The sequence below is a fragment of the Hippocampus bargibanti genome, linkage group LG18 (assembly GCF_051943395.1).
Source record: "Hippocampus bargibanti isolate YZ-2025 linkage group LG18, ASM5194339v1, whole genome shotgun sequence".
Taxonomy (NCBI): domain Eukaryota; kingdom Metazoa; phylum Chordata; class Actinopteri; order Syngnathiformes; family Syngnathidae; genus Hippocampus; species Hippocampus bargibanti.
The window spans coordinates 1,972,567-1,995,629 of record NC_142751.1 but is presented as its reverse complement, the minus strand read 5'-3'; the positions used below and the strand labels follow the sequence as shown (position 1 = coordinate 1,995,629).

General features: G+C 42.1%; 1 protein-coding gene and 1 long non-coding RNA gene across 3 annotated transcripts; both read left to right on the top strand.

Annotated features, from left to right (window-relative positions):
- Nucleotides 1-15,618, top strand: LOC148884200 (uncharacterized). Of its 2 annotated transcripts, none has more exons than XR_016118195.1 (4): nucleotides 1-80; nucleotides 345-401; nucleotides 476-581; nucleotides 15,067-15,618. It is a non-coding gene; the product is annotated as an uncharacterized LOC148884200 (long non-coding RNA). The 2 variants fall into 2 exon arrangements; XR_016118196.1 differs by lacking the exon at nucleotides 15,067-15,618 and adding an exon at nucleotides 1,428-1,481.
- Nucleotides 15,619-17,260: 1,642 nt separating this feature from the next.
- stbd1 (starch binding domain 1) lies at nucleotides 17,261-21,427 on the top strand. The gene is made up of 2 exons (XM_089019754.1): nucleotides 17,261-17,680; nucleotides 19,607-21,427. Exons 1-2 carry the CDS (start codon nucleotides 17,398-17,400, stop codon nucleotides 21,343-21,345), a joined length of 2,022 nt encoding a protein of 673 aa, XP_088875880.1. The 5' UTR covers nucleotides 17,261-17,397; the 3' UTR covers nucleotides 21,346-21,427.
- The last annotated feature ends 1,636 nt before the right edge of the window (nucleotides 21,428-23,063 follow it).

Below are 23,063 nucleotides of genomic sequence, written 5' to 3'. Positions count from 1 at the left end.
TGACTATCAGAGTCACCCCGTTAGTCACGGTATTTGCCGGTGTGTTCCCCGTTGTGACTTTCGCCTCAACCGTATGCCAGGTTGGTCTCGCTCGGTATTGCTACCCCGTTCTGTCTAGTTTTTTTCCCTCCTGCGTGTCTCAGTAAAGCCTCTTTGAACTCATTTACTGTCAACAGATACCTAGCTTGATAGCCAGCCAGCTAGATAGTGAATAGCTAGCTAGCTAGCCAGCCAGATAGCTAGCTAGCCAGCCAGAGCTAATAGATAGCAAATAGCTAGCAAATGATAATAATAATACTAAGAATAATGCATTTCATTTATAAGCGCGTCTTTCCACTCCCTAGAGTCTTTTTCTGTTGGGGGACAATTTATTCCCCTCCAATATGGCCGCCACGGCTTTGGTAAAGTTCCCACAACTCCTTTCGACTTCCTCTAGTTACAAAAGCTTAAATCATTTGTTTTTCTGCCTGTCAAGGACACCCATCATCTTCCGAGAAGGCACGCATGCGAGCGCTGTGGTGCGGTTTCAAGCCTTCGGGATGCCGTCGAGCGGAAACACACCACTCAGTTACATGATTGCGGTAACCCGCACGCACTTTATACTTTCTTCTCTTCTGAACCTACAAGCACTGTTATCGTTTGTCATCATCTTCTACTTCCTGGATCTGTCTTCCTCCATAACTTTTTTTCAGCTAAATTTGTTTAGTTTCATAACACTTTAACAAATGTCAATCATCATCATGTTTCAATTACAACCCCCCTTCAACATGTTTTCTTTGTCTGTATCCTCTCAACCGCTAGGGTTTGTAAAACCCTAGCAAGTATAAATCAAAAATGATGTTGATGACCGTAAGAAAGTTTTCCCAAACCTAACAGACTAATCTCGCTATCTAGCAGACTATCTTGCTACATCGCTATTTGATATCTATTTGCAAACTAGCTATCTAGCTGGCTACCTAACTAGCTATCTATTTGCTATCTTTTCGCGATCTAGCTATCTATTGGTTATCTATTAGCCAGCTAGCTAACTCCCTATCTATTTGAGTTATTCCAGGTTGAGTGAATGCTGGTGCGTGTGGCTGCCGCTGCTCACCCAAAGAAAAAAATATCCTGTGACTGTAAAATGACCATGAGAGTTTTGAAAGGCGCTTATAAATGAAATGTATTATTATTATTATTATTATTATTATTATTATTATTATTATTAGATAAAAAATATCTGCCAATCAGAATCAGAAGGATCAAATTTGAGCGTAATGTACCTGACATGCAACAAGCGTTTGGATAATAAGTACAAAAGGCGGTATTTTCCAGTGTATAAGGTGCACGGGAGTGTAAGGCGGTCACCGCGTTTGCATGGGTGGAAACGTAAAATGCAGGTGTGTATGTTCACATGTTTCCTCCATTTTGTGCTCATCTTGATTTAGGGGACGAGCCAACGGAGAGACTTGACGTGACAGCTGTACAATCACTTGGCGGAGAAGTCATTAACACACACAAACACGTCGAAAAAGTGCAAATAAAATATTCTTTGAAATAATTTTCAGTGGGGAATCAATAAATGGGAAAAGAGACAGATGGAAAGAGCAAAAGGCAGATTGACGAGAGGATGTGTTCTTGTCAAAAGATGACAAAGGGGGGGTGGATGAAAGCAGAGAGAGGAAATCGTCCTGGACCATGGTGGTAAATGGACCCCTTGTTTAGGTTTACAAAGCCACATTCCAGCTTCAACTTGGAACAAAGTCACTTTAAGCCAACACATTTAGAGATTGTCATCAAATGGTGACCTCTCAATGAGGGTCTTCCCATATTTCCAACACATAATATGATCTTTTCAGGGACAAGGAAGTGAAACGGGGTTTAGCTTCGGTCGTCTTGATTTGATTAGAAGGTGAGACGTTGATACTGGACCACCGAGTCAACGCAGACCTGACCCAAGAAAAAAAAGTCGTCTCACAAGGAAATTCTAGACTAGGTCGCATATCTTATAAGGTTACAATTAAAGCACCACATGCTGGGTTTTCGGATGAAAACCAAATGCCAGATGCTCCGTGTAGCGATGCCAATAACAATAACAACATACATTTGATTTATAAGCACCTTTCAAAATTCTCAAGGTCACTTTACAGTCACAGGACAAAGTTTTTCTGTGGGTGAGCAGCGGCAGCCGCATGCGCCAGCCACATGCACCAGCCTTCATTCAACCCCGAAGTAAGTCAAACATATTGGATTTGCCTTTATTCGTCTCGCAGTGGAGACATTTACATTTCACAGCAATGGATAATAATATAATAATAATGGATAGCAAATAAATAGCTAATAGGGAGCCAGATAGCCAACAGCTAGCCAGCTTACAGCCAGTCAGCTAGACAGATAATAGCTAGCCAGCTAGATAATAATAAGAAATGTTATTTCTAAGTACCTTTCAAAACTCTCAATAATAATAACAACAATAACAATAACAATAATAATACAGTAAAGTCTCGTTATATCGATATCGGATATATCGATTCCCGGTCGATACTAGCACGCCATGCAAACAGGGTCGGATATATCATAGTCCCGGTTATATCGATCTCCCTTGAATATCGATATAACGAGACTTTACTGTAATAATAATAATAATAATAATAATAATAATAATGCTCTGACCGAGCACCGAAGATATAGAAAGTCCAGCAAAAAAAAAAGTAGGGTAGGTGGGGTGTCCACCGACGCCTCGGTGTCGACGCTCGAACGGGTGGGATCGCCACGACGCAAACGCCGCGTTGGGCTCACGGTCGTCACTGCCGCCTCTTTGAGACAGGTGACCTCGTCTGGCTTCTCCGTTAGCAGGGAGAGTGATTTTTGGACAGCTTGCATGCGTGGGAAGCCGTGTGTATTTGGGTCAGCAGAAAGCGGTGCGCCGACACAGTAATAAATAATAATAAATAAGTAATAAAGATCCATAATACGAAATATAGAATGATTAAAATGACACTAAAAGTTATGATTTATAAATGAACTGTCAACATGTTGGTATATATATATATATATATATATATATATATATATATATATATATATATATATATATATATATATATGTCGTATAAACCCCGCGTCAGCCATTTTTAATCCATTCCGATTTACGACTGTTTGACTTACGACCGTTTTGTCGGAACGGAACCCGGTCGTAACTCGGATGCTACCTATATATCTATTGTTTTCGCGCTGCATACAGACGTATTGATAAAAGCATGCACAGTGAACTGTCTCCATTTCATAATAATAATACATTTCATTTCCAAGCGCCTTTCAAAACTTTACAGCTGTGGGGTGACCTTGAGAGATTTGAAAGGCGCTTATAAATGAAATGTATTATTATTATGAAATGCAGACAGTTCACTGTGTATGCTTTATTATTTATTTTTATTATTATTATTATTATTATTATTATTATTATTATTAATACATTTAATTTACAAGCACTTTTCTGGACACTTTACAATTTAAAGAACAATACACAGAACAATAAAACCATGACTAAAATAATAAATAATAAAAAGTGAAGGAGAAGCTAAAAATAATTGCAGGTGAGCAGCGGCAGCCAAAACGCGCCAGCGTACAATCGACCCGGAAGTAACACAGCAGCAAGGTTATGAAAGGAAGAGAAAAGGAAAGAAAGAAGCAGAAAAAAAATCATTCTTCAGCACTTGCTGTACCCTCTTTATGCCATGAAGCAGTACTAGGTGAAAGAGGAGAGGATCAAAGCATCCTTTTCAGCAATGGATCAGGGATGTCATGTTGGAATGTGCACGTCTACTACAAGCTAAATGTTGAAAGCATAAACTAAGCATAAATAGGCTACGCTAACCTAGATTGGACCATTTCTTGTGTGTTTACAAAACTGTAGTTTGAAACATCGAAGACACTTTAGGACACTGATGGAGTAAAATCCTTAAAAGTAAACGTTAGTGTTGCTTCAGAATCAGAATCAGAATCAGAATACCTTTATTGGTCCCGCAATAGGGAAATTTGCTTATTCACCCGAATAGACTGCACACGTTGTTGTTGGGTGCGGCGCTAGCGATCCACTTGGATTTGGGCGCAATTAAAAAGGGCTTTAAACGTGGTGGTAGAAATAAGCGGCGGTTTGCATGATGGAACATTTGAGAGGCTTGCAACTGGAAAATGAAGGCTCAAGTGACCAATTGGGCGGAAGAGCGCAAGAGGCTAACCCAAATTGTCGATTTCTTCGCATTTCAATCACAGACGGCTTTTAAGTGCGCACTTTTGATGCTGGTGGCGAATAAAAATAATGAATAAATGAACAAGCAAACAAAGAAATTAATAAACAAATAAGTAAACAAATAATCAAACAAAGGCACACATACACAAATACACGCAAAAATACACACATAAACACAAACAAAAAATTTTGCCTGTTCTCATCATGACATATTTTAAAACTTTTTTCCGTTTATAAGGCGCACCAGATTATCAGGCGCATGGTCAGCTTTTGAAAAAAAATTGAAGGCTTTTACATGCGCCTTATAGTCCAGAAAATATACTTCCAAACACAGTTAAAAAAACTGCTACAGAAAATATATGAAGCACTGAGTGACATCGTGTCATATAAGTGCTCCCTTTATTTTTTTTTTCAAGCAGTATACATAAACAGTGATATATTTATTTTAATATATCCGCCAGGCAACACAATTTCTCCAAGCCTCCCCGATTGGTTCTTTTTTTTCTCTTTACTGCTCGCATGCTGACCTCAAAGTGCACAACTTTCACCAGCAGCGATTGACTTTGTGCATGCACAGACTGCAATTGTTCTCTCTGGGTGTTAGCTTTCGGAGCAGGAAGTGCAGGCTCGGGTCAAGAGGGGGGTTGGGGGGGCAACGGCCGGGGAGTGTCGTGGGATATCGCCATGTTGGCTCTGCCCACATCTGTTCAAATAACAGAGACCCTGGAAGTCGTGCAGGAAACGTGGTGTGCGTGCCACAGGAGTCAGTCTTTTTTTTTCGTGCATGATTTATAATAATAATAATAATACCCAAAGACAGCTGGGATATGCTCCAGCCCCCCCCCCCCCCCCCCCCCCCCCCCCCCCGCATCCCTAATGAGGAATAAGCTGTACGGAAAATGGATGGATTACAATAATACATTTAATTTCTAAGCGCCTTTCAAAGCCCTCAAGGTCACTTTACAGTCCCTGCGCCCACATTTGCTAATCCAGCTCAAATATTATGAAATTGAAATTTTACAAATAAACAAAATCATTTTACAACACTAAAATCATCATATTACAAGATTTTTTTTTAAATTTGGATATTTTATAATAACATGAAATTGACTGTTTTCATGACAGAATACATTTTGCACATGTTGAAATACTTTTTGTGAAACCAAAATTGTCTTTTTTTTTAAACTGGAACCTACGACGATGTGCAAGATATTACAACTCGGGGAAAAAAATTACAACCTCATTTGTCATTTCACTGTTGTTGTGTAGCCTTAATGCTTTTTTGCATCGTTCTGTTTGCTGCATTTGTTCAGATCCACAATCAAGGCTGAGACTATTTCACAACTCTGCTGCTCAGAACGTGATTACATTTTTTGTTCATTGGATAGCTAATACCTAGCAAATAGATAGCAAATAGATAGCAAATAGCTGGGGACTAGATGGCTGATAGCTAGCAAATAGATAGCGAGTGGAAATTAAAAAAAAAAACAGGAAATAAATAACACTATTTATGAAATGAATAACAAATAAATAACTCTCTCTGGGTTCTTCATAGAAAAACAGGAAACAAATAACACTATTTATGAAATACATAATAACTAAATAACTCTGTGTTCTTCATAGAAAAAAAATCCATGGAACATTAAAGGACAACCGACGTCACTTTTTTGTTTTTTAACTGACATCAGAAAAACGTTTTATAGCATCTAAAATAACCAAAACACGCAGTATGATATTTTAGTCAAAATGCAAAACACCAATAAAAATGACTTAGTGTCCAAAGAAGTCCAAGATGGCGCCCGAGTCGGCAGCCGTCAGCAAGTGCTCTCATGAGCCTTGCTTTCTTTGTTGTTTTTGTCCTGTTTTGTGTTTTCTTTTGTCACTTTGTTTTGTTGGGCGTCGTGTGGAATGGATACGGATTGTTTTTCAACATTTTTGACCACGACATTCATCAAAGAGGAGACTGTGCTGAGCGCTTGCGCCTTTTTGGCAGCATGAATATGCCAGTACTGTTTTTGAATGGGAGGAATGTCGGTGCAATTCAACTGTCATCGCTGGACACCAAAGGGGCCATTGTGTTTTTTTGCGCCTGTAATGGGCAGCACCTTCACAGCCTCGCTTTGTTCAGCGGAAAGGTCTGTGCTGTTGGTCAGTCTGCGGCTGGATGGATGCATGGCTTGAGGAGCCCGCGATAAGAAGGAAGGAGCGTCAGCGCAGAGCGCCGATGCGTATGTGGAACTGTTGCGGCTTGGAATTGAAGCAGATTTATGTGGAACAGGAGATGTGAGACAATCTCTTTTCGTCAATGGATGCTACAGCTGCGTGTTTGCTTTCAACATTTAGCTTGTAGTCGACGTGCACGTTCCACCATGATGTCCCTGATCCACTGGTGGAAAGACGCTTTGATCCTCTCCTCTCCTCATCTAGAACTGCTTCATGTTATCAGAAAGAGAGTACAGCAAGTCCTGAAGAATGAATGACTCTCTGTGTCTTTGTTTTGTCATATTTGTTATTTATTTATTTTCTTGTTGTTCTTTTGACTTCAAGACGGCGCCGCGAGAGTGCCTGCCTTTCCAGCAGCTCATGTATTTCGTTTTTCTACTTTCATTCCTTTCATCACTTTGCTGCTGTGAAATGTAAATTTCTCCACTGTGAGACTAATAAAGGCAAATCCAATCCAATCCAATCCAAAATCTGCAAAGAATTGAGCTGCGAATTGGGCATTTTCAGAAAGTCCCCCCCCCAGTTCGTGACGTCACGCCAAGACGTCTTGCATTTGGAACTGTATAGTGCCACTTAGCAGTTTTTTTTTTTTTTTACGACGATACTAGTGCAGCGTGTTCTACCGGAAACAAATTCCTTGTGTGTTCTACATACTTGGCAATAAAGATGATTCTGATTCTGATTGCAAGTGAATCAAAACAATGGCTTCAGATTCAGAGAATATGCTTTCTTGTTCCACAACTCAAAAACAAGACTTCCTGAATATTAAGTGCGAGTCTTAAAAGGTAAAATATAGCTATATGCTGTGGAATCTTTGTAAAATACGCTCAGTAGAAGTCATTTGAAGCCATTTTACAAATTATGGACACAACTTGTCCGCAGACGTCGGTTGTCCTTTAACTTTCTGTTGTGCCATGCACAATCTTAACAGATAAAAGTTCAGCTCAGTTGTCATAGCAGAATCTCTCTGACACATCTTCAAGTTCTTGTGTTCCTTCCTTATAATCCTTTTGTAGGTTCCAGTAGGCTTGTAGACACCACTGTTTGCAGCTCTCTCTCATCAAATTCCCTGTGAAAACCACAAAGGAAGCAGGTTGAGAAAGTGAACTAAGTGATACAGCACCTACGCAGCACAATACATTTCACTACCAGTATGGCTGTAAAGATGGCTTTTATCTCAGTAGATTTTATTGTGATTATATTTGTTTATGCTCAGAATGGCTCATTCAAGTCAGAAAAGTGAGCTTACCTATTTATGTTCATCAGTGTGAACGGTGGGTCTGATTCTGGCTGGTGAGAAGTTGAATATCAGGTTCCATTCTGGTTACAGCCAGTCTCAAGCACTGATGCAAATGTTCTTCTGTCAATCTTGATCTCATCGAAGATTTCAGCAGTTTCATCTGAGAAAAGCTTTTCTCGCAGATATACGTGCTGCCAAAAATTGTGGACATTTTCATTGCGTGTTTTTTGATGTTTGAATATGTGTCGTTTGGGAGGGCGGCATAGAAGTCAATGAGACTGTTGGGCTTGAATGCGTCTTTCAGACCATCACAGTTCGGTAACTCGGGTCCAACCTCTTCATGGTTTGGTACGCTTGGTCCAAAATATCCTCTCCCGCGTTAGTCCCTTTGAGACTTTGTAGAGCTGCCTGGTTCTCGCATATCTCAGATAATGATCGAAAACCGACCTTTGACTTGTAAAAGGATGTTTTATTTTTCTGTAGGCCAAATAGGAAATAAATCTGATAGCATCTCTGGTATTGTTCAGGGGGCCGGGCCAAATGTGCTGATGGGCCGGATACGGCCCGCAGTTTGGTGACCCCTGTTATTAACTATCTATTCGCTAGCTATTAACTATCTATTCGCTAGCTATTAGCTGTCTATTCGGTAGCTATTAGCTATATATTCGCTAGCTAGCTAGCTTGCTATCTATTTGACTTACTTCCGGGTTGAGTGAACGCTGGTGCCTGTGGCTGCCGCTGCTCACTCACATTAAAAAAAAGTGATTGACCTTATGCTGTAAAACAGTTGCGGGGAGGGAGATTTGTCATGTAACCTGCTGCGATGGGGTAGCAATGTGTGTACAATGCTGATGAGGAACATGAACATTGAGTTCTGACCTTTGACCTCGGCTCGGTTGCACATCCAGGTTCTCCAAACAATAACAGAAACAAAAATAATTATTTGTCATGCACCGCTTTTGCGTTATTTTGATAATTGTGTCAATACGACAAAGGAACCCCCTCCCCCTAAATAGTGAAAAAAATAATCCTCCAGTGCCCAGAAGACAAATAGTCAACGTTAAAGAAGCATCTGAATATAAAATGACTACAAAGTAAAGGTCAATAAAAAAATAACAGCTGGTTATGATTGAGTTCCAGCGTTTTGCAATTCCCACGCGGTTGTTTGGGTTTTACCTTTTCTCAACAGACTCTCCCACCTGCACTTTTGCTTTTATCGTGTTGGAATGGTGATGCGATTTCCTGCGACTGTAAAGAAACATCACGCAGACAATTTGCAATCGGAAAAAAATGTGTTTCTGGCTTAAACGGCGGGAATAGGATGGCGGATGTTCATCTCAGAAGAAGAAGCGTTGAAAAAAGGGGAGGAAAAAAAAATAGCAAACTGTTTGTCGCTCAGTGTGACAGGAGAAAAGTCATATTTCTTCTTGAGAGAGAGACGCAAAAGTAGTGGGTTGCGTTAAAATTGCGCACTCATCAGGCTGGAGTCTTTCACTGATTATTAACTTCATTGTTAGTGACAGACATCTGGTTTAGAGGTGGGGGGGGGCTCCATCAACAAATCATCAAGTATGCATTGTGCTCCGTCTTATCAAATTCCAACTAAGTAATAATAATAATAATAATCTTCTTCTTTTCCTTTCGGCTTTTCCCCTCAGGGATCGCCACAGCGAATCAATGTCCTCCATCTATCCCGGTTTTGTGCATCCTCTTCTCTCACACCAGCTACCTTCATGTCCTCTTTGACCACATCCATAAACCTCCTCTTCGGTCTTCCTCTCGGTCTCCTGCCTGGCAGTTCAAGGCTCAGCGTCCTTCTCCCGATATCACTCTCTCTCCTCTGGACACGTCCAAACCATCTCAGTCTGGCCTCTCTGACTTTGTCTCCAAAGCCTCTAATATGAGCTGTCCCTCTAATGTACTCATTCCTGTTCCTATCCAACCTGGTCACTCCCAAAGAAAACCTCAACATCTTCTGCTCTGCTACCTCCAGCTCTGCTTCCTGTCTTTTCTTCAGTGGCACTGTCTCCAGTCCAAACATCATGGCTGGTCTCACCACTGTTTTATACACTTTCTTTCATCCTAGCTGAAACCCTTCTATCACAGATCACACCTGACATTTTTCTCCAGCCTTCTTCACCTCTTTTCCACACTCTCCATTGCTCTGGACAGTTGACCCCAAGTACTTAAAATCCTCCACCTTCTTTATCTCTTCTCCCTTCAGCATCACTCTTGCACTTGGATCCCTCTCATTCACACACATATATTCCGTCTTGCTGCGACTGATCTTCATTCCTCTCCTTTCCAGGGCATATCTCCACATCTCTAGTTTCTCCGCCACCTGTTCCCTGTTCTCGCTACAGATCACAATGTCATCTGCAAACATCATGGTCCAAGGAGATTCTTGTCTAACATCGTCTGTCAGCCTGTCCATCACCATAGCAAACAAGAAGAGGCTCGGAGCTGACCCCTGGTGGAATCCCACCTCCACCTTGAATTCTTCAGTCACATCGACAACACACCTCACAACTGTCTTACAGTCATGATACATGTCTTGCACCGCTCTGACATACTTTTCCGTCACTCCAGACTTCCTCATGCAATGCCACAGCTCTTTTCTGGGCACCCTGTCATACGCTTTCTCCAGATCTACAAAGACACAATGCAATTCCTTCTAACCTTCTCTGTACTATCAGCATTGTTAAAGCAAACACTGCATCTGTCGTACTCTTTTTTTGGCATGAATCCATACTGCTGCTCACAAATGTTCACTTCTGCTCTTAGTCTAGCTTCAATTACTCTTTCCCATAGTTTCATTGTGTGGCTCATCAACTTTATTCCTCTGTAGTTAGTACAACTCTGCACATCTCCTTAATTCTTAAAAATGGGCATGAGTACACTTCGTCTCCATTCTTCAGGCATCTGTTCACCATCTAAGATCTTGTTGAATAACCCAGTCAGGAACACCACCGCCACCTCTCCAAGACACTTCCATACCTCGATTGATAAATCATCAGGCCCGAGTGCCTTTCCCCCCCTTCATCCTCTTCAGCGCCCTCCTCACTTCATCCTTGCTAATGTTTGCTACATCTTGGTCCACAACAGTCGCGTCTTCTACTCTTTGTTCCTTCTCATTTTCCTCATTCATCAATTCTTCAAAGTACTCTTTCCATCTTGCCATCACACTACTGGCACCTGTTAATACATTGCCATCTCTATCCTTAATCACCCGAACCTGCTGCAGGTCCTTACCATCTTTGTCTCTCTGTCTCACCAGCCTGTAAAGATCAGTCTCGCCTTCCTTGCTGTTCAGCCGAGCATACAAGTCATTAGAGGCCTCTTGTTTGGCCTTTGCCACCTTTACTTTAACCGTGCGCTGCATCTCCTTGTACTGCTGTCTACTCTCGTCCGTCCTCTCAGTGTCCCACTTCTTCTTTAGTAACCTTTCTTTCTCTGTATGCACTCCTGCAACTCCCTATTCCACCACCAAGTCTCCCTATCTACTTTTCTTCCACTCGATACCCAAGTACTTTCCGACCTGTGTCTCTGATTATGTTCGCTGTAGTTTGCCATCTGGAAGGACCTCTTGCCCACCCACTGCTTGTCTTACCTCCTTCCTAAATGTCATGCAACACTCTTCCTTTTTCAACTTCCACCATTTTGTCCTCATCTTCCTCACTGCCAGCGTCATTCTACACACCACCAACCTATGCTGTCTGGCTACACTCTCACTAACCACTACTTTGCAGTCACTGATTTCCTTTAGATGGCGTCGTTGACACAAAATGTAGTCTACCTGTGTACTTCTGCCTCCACTCTTATAGGTGACCCTATGTTCCTGTCTCTTCTGAAAGAAAGTATTCACAGTAGCCATTTCCATTCTGTTAGCAAAGTCAACCACCATTTGGCCTACAGCATTCCTCATCTGGAGTCCAAACCTGCCGATCACCTTCTCATCATCTTTGTTTCCTGCGCCAACATTGAAGTCTCCACCAATTATAACCCTCTCACTTCTCGGGATGTTCTTTATGACTTCAAAGTCCAACCAAAATTTCTCCTTCTCCGCCAGCTCACATCCTACTTGTGGGGCATACCCACAAACAACATTGAACATCATGCCTTCAATGTCTAGCTTCAGACTCATCATTCTATCTGATGCTCTTTTTACTTCTAAGTAAGCAGTGGCGGTCTGTGCATTTCACACCTAGGCCTTCAGTGAAGTCCTGCTTAGTCCGACATGAACAAATATCCCTCGTAATACCATAATTTATGACACAACGGCTGGAGATATCATTTACAAAAGCACACACGCAGTACTGGGCGTGGCATCACCTTAATTGTCTACAACACAGGCTATTTTCCGGAGCAATTACACATCAATAAATCTGCATCAGCAATTAGAACTTGTCACTATACGTGATACTGCAAACACTTAAAAATAAAAGGAAATGTAAAATCATTTGTCCACAAAGTTTTATGAAGTCCACCAAAATATGCAATCTTTAACAAGATTTTACTCTGAATTACAAAATGTCAGTTTAATATAAGAAAAACAACAAGACGTTCACAAAACGAACTATATGTTGAAAGTTAAAGTAAACAAATCTTTTTCATTTGTTCTTGAGAATAGGCCTACACGCGACAGCGAGTTGTCCTCTCCTTCAGCCATTGTGGGTTAAAAAAGCGAGTAGATATACTTGGTTTCCGGGTCTGATCTGTTGTAGCCTGGTTGATTTGCATAGCGCTGCCTCCGCTGAGGGCTGAGGTAAAGTGAGTATCCAATCACAGGACGCGTACATGTCATGTTCAACGCGAGGCCCTCTAGCTGGCCTTACCGTGCCAACTCGTGATCTGATTGGCTATCGCAACTATATATCAACTACATGTGCCCGTTCATGTACAGCGCACAGACGCCCTCACTGTTGATTCTGAAGGCGTCGATCAGATTTCATACAGCCTGGCGACACAAGCTAGCTGAATTCTGATTGGATTAAAAACTCTGACCTAAAACTACAACACTGAAAGGAGCATTACCAAATGGATATAATATAACATCAAGAAAACAGTATGTAGAATAATTATATACATATTCAGAAAAAATACTTTTTAAATGAAATTGACTTTTATTATAATTATTATTATAATATTATTATTTCCATACGACACTACCTCACTTTACATACAGAAAATTACATGTATTGTCTGTTGTCAATTTATGTCTTTTTTAGCCACGTTATAAGTGCCTTGCATGTCTTGCACGCTGGGTCTGAGAGGACATTAATTTCATCTGTGCTGTATGTCATGCTTATTAGCATATTTGACAATAAAGCTGATTTTGACTTGACTTTGACTTTGATGATAATGATGTCTGATTATATTAGGCCAGCAGAGAAGGCCTTGCTAGCTCTGACGGCCCACCACTGCTTCTAAGACATTCCTAACAAACTCCTCTTTTAAGATAACCCCAACTCCATTTCTCTTTCTGTTTTCACCACGATAGAACAACTTAAACCCTGACCCTAAGCTTCTAGCCTTGCTCCCTTTCCACCTGGTCTCCTGGACACACAGTATGTCTACCTTCCTTCTCTGCATCATGTCAACCAGCTCTCTACCTTTACCTGTCATTGTTCCTACATTCAAAGTTCCTACTCTTAGTTCTATACTCTTGGCGTTCCATTTCTCTCTTTTCCTCCGGGCCTCCCTCCTCTTCTTCTTCGACCAACAGTAGTCAATTTTCCACTGGCACCCTGAAGGTCAACAGTACCAATGTCGGCCGTTGTTAACTCAGGCCTCGACCGATCCGGTATGGGATTCAGAGGTTTGATTCACATATTTGTTTTGGCAAACCTTTTCACGTCGGATGCCCTTCCTGACACAACCCTCTGTATTTATCCGGGCTTGGGACCGGCACAATAAGACACTGGCTTGTGCCCCCTTGTGGCTACATTCATAATAATAATAATAATAATAAATATTAATTTCAAAATTACAATGTAAAAGTTACAATTATAATGTAAACGTTAAAATTTAAATGTAAAAATCAAAATTTAAATGTAGAAATTCAAATGTAAAAATTACAATGACAATTACAGTTACAGTTACAATTAAAAAAAATAAAGATTAAAAAAAGCAAACATAACATAAAATATAATAAATAAGAAAATAACATTACAAGTTTAAAGTTTAAAGTATACAGGATAAAGTATAAACTTTACAGATTCCGTTAGAGTTACAATTTAAACATAAAAAAAATAAAAATGTAAAATAACATAATAAAACATAATAAATAAGAAAATAGGAAAAAATAAGAAACATTGAAAATTTAAAATTCAAAATGGAAAAACCAAAGATCACAAAATAAAAATCCATCCATCCATTTTCCATACCGCTTATTCCTCATTAGGCTCGCGGGAGTTTCTGGAGCCTATCCCAGCCGTCTCGGGCACTAGGCAGGGAACACCCTGAATTGGTTGCCAGCCAATCGCAGGGCACACAAAGACGTACAACAGTCACTGTCACACTCACACCTAGGGACAATTTGGAGTGTTCAATCTCCCTGCCATGCATGCTTTTGGAATGTGGGAGGAAACCGGAGGACCCGGAGCAAACCCACGCGGGCTCAGGGAGAACATGCAAACTCCAATTCAAAAAAAAAAAAAAAAAACTAAAAATTAATAAGTAAAAATTAAAACAAAAAACTATATAAATTAAAAACTAAAAAAATTAAGAAAGAAATAAAATGAGGTTTTAAAAAATGGATTTGTGTCTTTACCCATTTCTGGAAACTAATGTCAAATTGAGCATTTCGGCAAACATCCAATATCCCGGTCCAACTTTGAAAATGAATTACGAGAGCAAGACAGCGAGGAACTGATTCATTTCACATAAAATCGTCTGCACTTGAGTCTTCAAAGAGGACCGTCGTGGTTTCATGTGCATGACTCAGAAGCCCGCCTTTCACGACTCAGACCGTTTTACACGGCAGCCGCGTGGCACCATGTCGGCATGGTAGCTTTAACACCATGAAATTGAAGAGACCCAGACGTCCTGCAACATGTAAATACACAAAGACTGCATCGTGAACTTTTGTGATGGCTATAAAACATACCTGTGATGCATCCTGTTGGTTAATGCGACCGTCGTGCGAGGCGAGGGCGGAAGGGGCCGATGGGCGGATAGGAAGTGAAGCTTCATCAAAATTTAAGGCGGGCTGAAAAGAAACAGAACATAAAACGAGACAGTAAACAGAACATCGCATCAACGGTGACATGACAAAGCTCTCACCAATCAACTGTGAAATTCAGCAATCAAGTTTTAATCTTATTCTTCTCAATTCTGTTTTTAATCACAGCAATCTGATTTATGATTTTAGATTCCAAATGAGGGCGGCCCGGTAGTCGAGTGGTTACCACACGGCTTCACAGTGCAGAGGTCGCCGGTTCGTGTCCCGGTCCGGCCTCCCTGTGTGGAGTTTGCATGTTCTCCCCGGGCCCACGTCTTTGTGTGCCCTGCGATTGGCTGCCAACCAATTCAGGGTGTCCCCCGCCTCCTGCCCGAAGACAGCTGAGATAGGCTGCAGCACCCCCGCGACCCTTGTGAGGAATAAGCGGTACAGAAAATGGATGGATGGATGGATGGATTCCGAATGAAGCATAAGTGGGATGACCAAATTCAATCTGATCTGGCGATAATTGCACTTGACTACCCTCTTGTGGTTATACTTGCTTACTACACTTAAAACCGAATTTGTGTTCACGAAAAGACTAAGCTCACAAAGACCCCGCCCCCCTTAAAAAACGTGCACGAGTATGTTCTCTCCTCCAGTGCCAAATTCTAACATGTTTATAAAGCAATCAATCTTTCATTGGCGAATGAAAACCACCGACAGCCAGATATGATCCAGACCGGAAGCCCTGACATTAAACATCAATAGAGAGAAAATAAAAAATCTAATGAAGCTAATTAACGTTGCCTTGCTGCAGTTGCCAATTTGTAATATGGGGGGGGGCATATAATCCATCAGACGCTGAGGTGATGGAAAATGATTTTAGAAAATGTAGTGATGTCATGGATGTTGCTAAACGACAAGGATTATTGTGAGTGTGTTTACCTGACACGTGTCCTGTCGGATTTCAAGTTGTTTGGGCACCAAGTAATGCAGGAGAACCCCCTAACCCCGTCCCAAACTCTGGCAGAAGCTGTTTTTTTTTTTTTTTTGACTCGGCAGTGGAGCAGCAAAAGTTTGACTAAGGGGAGCCAGTTATTTTCTTACACTACTGTGACTGTCCACTGGAGGGTACCATTACTCTTTTTAGACTGACGTGGAGTTGACTGAACAAATTCATTGTATTTTTATCATTATTATTATTGCGATTTTTTCAAGAAATTCACCTACAAAATATATTTAATCATTTTTACTAGTACCCTTAAAGGACAACCGATGACTCAGGACAAGTTGTGTCCATAATTTGTATAATGGCTTCAAATGACTTCGTCTGAGCGTATAAAAAGATTCCACTGCATATAGCTATATTTTACGTTTTAAGACTCGCGCTGAATATTCAGGAAGTCCTGTTTTTGAGTTGGTGACGAGTCTGTACGTGACGTCACTAAAGGAACGCCCTTGACCGAAAACAATACATTGCAGCAGTCCTTCCATCACGTCAATGTATTTTGCTGTATTGTTTGGTCTGAAAACCTTGTGTTGCACCCAAAAGCCACCAGAAGAGGGTGTCCAGGCTCCATATAAGGATTTATCAGCCTGTAGAAACGGAGGTGGCCACAGGAGGTCGCCATTTTGTGCCTCTTTTCTGGTGATCCGTTTCTCCCTAATGTTGCCTCAAAATGGCATGGAATAAATGTGTTAATCGATTGCAAACATGTATGCTTTCCTCGTCAGAACTATTTGAATCATATTTATAACTGGATGTGGTATAAGAAAGCATATTCTCCGAATCTGAAGCCATTGTTTTGATTCTCCAGCAATCCGAGACGTCTTGGCGTGACGTCACGAACTGAGGGTGGGACTTTCTGAAAATGCCCAATTCGCAGCTCATTTTTTTGCAGATTTTGGACACTAAGTCATTTTTATTGGTGTTTTGCATTTGAATAAAAATATCATACTGCGTGTTTTGGGTATTTTAGATGCTATAAAACGTTTTTCTGATGTCAGTTAAAAAAAAAAAGTGACGTCGGTTGTCATTTAAGCTATTTGATCTTGGAAATATTTCTTCTTGACGTTGCTACATTGTGCTAACCGTCAGCAGACAAAAAACGCTTACTCGTAAAAACGCTGACTCGTTCGTAATGAGTAAGCGGTTTTTTGTTTGTGCAGCCAAATGATGACAAATTTATGTAGATTATTCACCGATTTATAATAATCATTATTATTGTGTATAAAAATACAAGTGAATGCGGGCACAGTGACGACACCCCAAACAATGCGTGCACGATAAAATAATCGATCTTATGAATTGCGACAACCCGATCGTGAACCTTGAACTATTTTTTTTTTTTATGAATGGGCAGCCCTCGTGACGCCATCAGCCAATGAGCCGCACCTGCAGCGGTCCGCAACCACAAGAGCCACGTATTCGCACGTCGTGCGCGACCCCGCGGCAATCTCATCTGTCCACCTCCAGGCTTGCACCCCCACGCACGGACGGATCAACCGCGTCGCGTCCCGACGACCTTTCGAACCGCGATGGCGTTTAAAGGCGGCAACGGGGTGGCCGTGGAGAGACGCGCCGATCTGGCGTCCCTCTTCTGCATGATCGGGCGACACGGTCCGGCCGTGGCTCTGGCCGTGTTCGCCGTGGTGTCCGTGCTGGCGGGGTTCGTTATTTACCGAACCGTGAGGGGAAGAAGGAGGAGGAGGAAAAAAAAGATGACTGCGGGAAGCGAGACTGACGACCCCGACGAGGGAAGGAGCGACGCAGCGGTGGCGCAATGCGAGCATGAACCGCAAGCGCGTGCGACGTCGACAGGTACACTAACCACACACGTCATGGTCACGATTTGCATGACTGTAGGTGTAATATTACCTTGCTTTGCGGGGTCGGGGGGAAAGATGTGGCTTGGAAGACTTCCCAAACGTTCTTTTGGATGAATGGATCCAAAAAATGGATGAATGTGCATTGGTAGACAAAAAAAAGTCTCAGCGAAATCTGTATGTCACGGTTTGCGAGGTGGTGGGTGGATCCCAAAAAGCAGGCAGGAGGGAGCAGCAGTTTGTATTTGACAAATTGGATTAAAATAAAGTCAGCAGGAACATTATATCAAACATCAAAGTCATCAGAAGTACAAAGTAGCAAAGAAAACCATGAGTAAAAATCTGCCAAGATGAAACAAACACGACAGGGTGAAGCAAACACATACAATGACCCGACAACAAATGGTCGTGCTGGGAGTGCTTTTAACTGCCACTGATTGGAACGACCAACACCTGTGCAGGCGGGGCCGACAGCGTGACCCGTTAGTCGCCAACCAGATCGTGACAGTTTAGGGGACAAACAAAACACACAAACATAGTTTTCTCTACTTGAAGAGGTAAAATCAAATGAGATTTAGAAAGATCTCGAAGTAATATGTATTCTGCTGGTGTCCAAATAGAAGCCCTGGGCCCAGATCTGGCACGTAATAATACATTTGATTTCTACGCGCCTTTCAAAACTCTCAAGGTCACTTTACAGTCACAGCATGAGTTTTTTTTTCTGTAGGTGAGCAGCGGCAGCCACATGCGCCAGCGTTCACTCAACCAGGAAGTAACTCAAATGGATAGCAAGCTATTTGCTAGCGAGTAGATAGCTATTTGCTAGCGAGTAGATAGCTGTTGGCTAGCGAGTAGATAGCTGTTGGCTAGCGAATAGATAGCTGTTGGCTAGCGAATAGATAGCTGTTTGCTAGCGAATAGATAGCTGTTTGCTAGCTGTCATGCGGCGAGACAGCAAGCAGGTGGAAAGAGGATAAAAGTTCACTCAGCCAGATGCAGGAAGGGTATTGTGAGTTTTCTTTATTTGAAGTCGCAACATATGTCGGTTTTTGGCAGACCACAGGTAACACTGCTCTCCAGGCTGTCCTTACTCCCTCTTCTTCCTCCTCAAAGTGACTGGCTCAGTCTGGTTTTAAATGTGCTTCACCTGAGCTTCTGGCCAATCCGATCCCAGCGGCAATTGGCCATTCCCAAGTGGTTGCAATCACCTTCTCAGAGTCAATTAGTGGTCGCCCAACTCTACTGTTTTGGATGGGGAGAAATGCGCACCTTTCTCCCATCCAAAATCCAGGAAACACAAAATTATGTAACATTTCTTTTGGCATCATGACACTAGCGAATAGATAGCTATTTGCTAGCGAATAGATAGGTATTAGTACTTGAGACGTGAAACAAACTAAAGATCGTGTAAACAAAACAAACACCAGAAGCCCCCCCTAAAATACAAATAAAATGTTTTTTTAAAATGTCCCTCAAAACAAATATTATGCATCAACCTCATGTTTCAAGCTGAAAAAAATAGCCACATTGCTAATTATCCTGTTCTTTAAAAACTGGGATATTGCAGGCACTTTGCCACCAATCCCCTTATTAAAATATACTTAAAAACTCAAAATATTCCACATAAAAAAATACTTAAAAAATAAAAAGCAGATTGAAAAAAACAGTACATGCTTTATGTGCTTTGTTTTATTATTTTTATTGTAAAGTGTCCTTGGGTGTTTTGAAAGGCGCTTGAAACAAAATGTATTATTATTATTAAAATGCCATTTAACAATTATATATTTAATGAAAGGTTCTGAGTAATTCCAACCTTGGTGAAGCAGCAACAATGCCAGGAACAAAGTCCAACATGGTGGTTGGAAACCACTGAATCAGAAGTACTCTGTCATACAAATGCTATTTTTGTTTCGTGTCCTAGATGTTAGCGACGTGGCAAAAGAGGAGCATGACCCGCCTGAGACTAGCCGCCAAGTCAGACGTCGCGCGGCAGTGGAGAAGAACAACTCGTCACCCAGTCCAACGGACACACAAACGGCCGTCAACCAACATGCGATATCCTCGCGAGTGTCCTCGGAGGAGTCCAAGAAGAAAAGCATACCAGAGCGCTTGTCAAGTCACCCAGAGCTCTTTGAGCAAAACCTTCCAAGGAGAAACGACCAAGATCAGAAGAAACCAGACAATGAAAATGCAGCAGAGACAGGAACAGTAGACCGCAACCTCAATGGCGTTTCAAACGAGAAGAACCCAAATGAGGATCTTGAGGAGGCAATTAACCAGCAAGATGGGGCAGATCCAGGTGTAAATTCCTTTGATGCTCTCCCCAAAGTCACCACTGAAGAGCAAAAGTTTAAGGACCACAAAACGTTAGCCGATGAAACAACTGCAAAGGGTTTAGATACCTCGAGCAACCCAACTGTCGATTTTCCATCTCTATCACCAGAATCGGATCAGCAAGAAATCCAGGCTCAGCGTGAAGAGGAACAAAGCCTGATGAGCCACCAAGAGATGAACCTCCTTCCTGTCGTTGGGCGAGAAGACATTAATGGCACTTCAAAAGACCAAAAAACTGAACCCAACGTCGATTTTCCCATTGTTGCCGTTCCTGCACCTGCCTTGACTGAAGATCAAGTGAACCTACTCCCCCAGCTTCAAATTTGTCTCCCACTCTTTCAACCAAGTGACCTGATGGAGGACAAGGTTGCGGGAAGTGAAGAAAGTGGCATTTCCAGCATGGCCGTCAGTCCTGAAATGCTTAATCCTGCGAGTTACTTCGAGATGCCAGCGGCGAGAGATCTCCAGTTCCAGGCTGAGGTCAGACTGCAGTTTCCAAAATGCCTTTTGACTGACAATGCAACCATATCAGTCTTGGAAGAAGATGGAGAGGTGGATGAGCCTCCTCCAGTTCCAGTGTCAGAGGAGCCGTCTCGTCAGACCACAGAAGGTCTTCCCGGAGGGTCATTGGTAACAAACAGGGATATGTTGGACCCTCTCGTGGTGGAACGCAACCAGAGAGAGATAGACATGTTTACAATGTCGGTCCAAAGACCGGTAGACGTGAAGGTGGCTGAGGTTGAATCAGAATGTGAAGAAAACAAAAGGGCCCAGATAGCGAAAGGTGAGAACTTAGTGAAGACTGATATCAATATCATGGAGGCAACCATGGACCATAATGAGTGGCTCACCGATGGCAACCCAAACTTCCCTTGGATTAATCTCTCTGCTCAATGTTTTAGTGGCCAGAACCACAAAGAAATCCAACATCTTGCCGCTGAAGACCGTGACAACCCGTATTCCCAGTCTCGGTATGTTCCTCGTGCCAACCAAACTTCTGGATACCCTTCAGAAGAAAATGAGAAAAGTCCAAAAGTCAAGGTGACCTTCTGCGTCCACTACATCACCAGTTCGCCGGTGCAGATTTTGGCTGTAACGGGGAATCAGCGGGAACTTGGGAACTGGAAGGGCTTCGTCCCCCTGGAGAGCTCCAACGATGGACACTGGGAGGCCGTGGTGGGCCTTCCGGCTGAAAATCACGTGCAATGGAAGTTTGTCGTTGTGGAAGAGGGGCAAGTTTGTCGCTGGGAAGAATGTGGCAACCGGCTGCTCTCGACGGGATGTGGCGAAGATCTGTTTGTGTACAAATTTTGGGGGGCCCCGTGAGCCGGGATGTAAGAGCTATACGTTATATTGAAATGATAATTTTGTGACACTGCTTTCATACGAAATAAAAATCATTCAAGAACATGGTCTATTTTAACTCATTCGCTGACATTCTTGAATGTATTTGGGAATTTGATTGGATTGGATTAGCCTTTAATAGTCTCGCAGTGGCGAAATTAAGAAAGACGGAGAAAAACAAAATACAGGAGTTGCTAGAAAGGCATTTTAAGAACTAAAGTTTAATGGTGAAAGCACCCACGGAGCTTAAAAAAAAGTACTGTATTTTCCGGTGTATAAGGTGCACCCAAACGCTTTCATTTTCTTCATAAGGCGACCCTGCGCTGTATATGCAGTTGTGCCTTATATGTGAAGTCATATTGAGCCACAACAGGTCTCACAACTACTATCCGCTGCCACTGACGCCACCCCCGGCAGCCTCTACTGTAGCGCCTTATAATGGTGTGTCTTATAATGTATTTGGAAAACTTTTCTATGTTTGTATATTATATTTGGACAATGTTTTTCATTAATTGAAGGAGTGCCTTGTAGTCCGGTGCGCCTTATACAGGTAACTTACGACCGAGTTCCGTTCTGACCAAACGGTCGTAAGTCGAAATGGTCGTAAGTAGAAATCAATTCACAATGTTGAATAGAGGCTAAATGACTCGCAAACTCCCCCCTCTGGTGCCATACACGTTGCCGGCCTGCTAGCGCGTTGCGGTGTCAGGCGTAGTATTAAATTTTAAAAATAGGACCTGGAGGTCGGGGTCGTAAGTCGAGCTGGTCCTAAATCGGATGTTACGGACTGTATGGAAAAAGTTTGAAAATGCACCATTCATTGTGCATGGTGCACATTATACACTGGGAAATACAGGGAAAAATAGATATTTTAATGTTAATCTACTCTGATTGTGTCACTTTAAATGAAAAGATATTGAAATCGGATCGTAGGCCTCCCTTATTTGGTATAAACGATACAAACATGCCCCCCAACCTCTGACCTCCCAACCCGTTGGTTTTGAACATTGAATCTTTGTAGGATCAACAACTTTGCCAAGCCTGGACTTTGCCGCTGTTCGCTGTTCTCACTGTTTAAAGGAGGTCAGGAGGACTTTACCCAGAAATGTGTTTATTTGATTTTTTTCCAGTCCAAAACATGAGTTCAGGACATTTTTAGTGCCAAATAACACAAATCAATACACCAACATGCAAAAACGATCAGAACAGCCCCTCCCCCCATTGGCTTTACTTTGCTCCGCCGAAAAACAGCTATGTTGGGAAAAACCGATAACATTTATGACTGGAGTTCTTTCAAGTGTTATCCAAGCTGGAGATCAGCGAAGGGTCTAATGGCTGCCAGTGTTTGCTGATAAGTGTGCCTGGGAGTTCTTCATATCTCGGGTCATCTGACATGCAACGCACTCCCTCGCCTGCTAATGTGTCAGTACAGAGTGTCCGCACTTTCTAAGGTTGAGGATAATCCTTTATTTAGATCCGAGGCTTACAGCTGACACCCATGAGTCAATCGTTTCTGTCAGTATCACACAGACTCAGTCATCTGTCAAACGTACTGACAAGTAAAAACCGCTGCCATTATTTTAATCTTAACTCAAATGACTAACACAGACTAACACACGTTGTCTGCGCAATCTCTGTGCAAGAGCAAAAACCCTTGGTAGCTTAGACACTCCCAAAGGGAGTGTTTCACAATTGCCGGG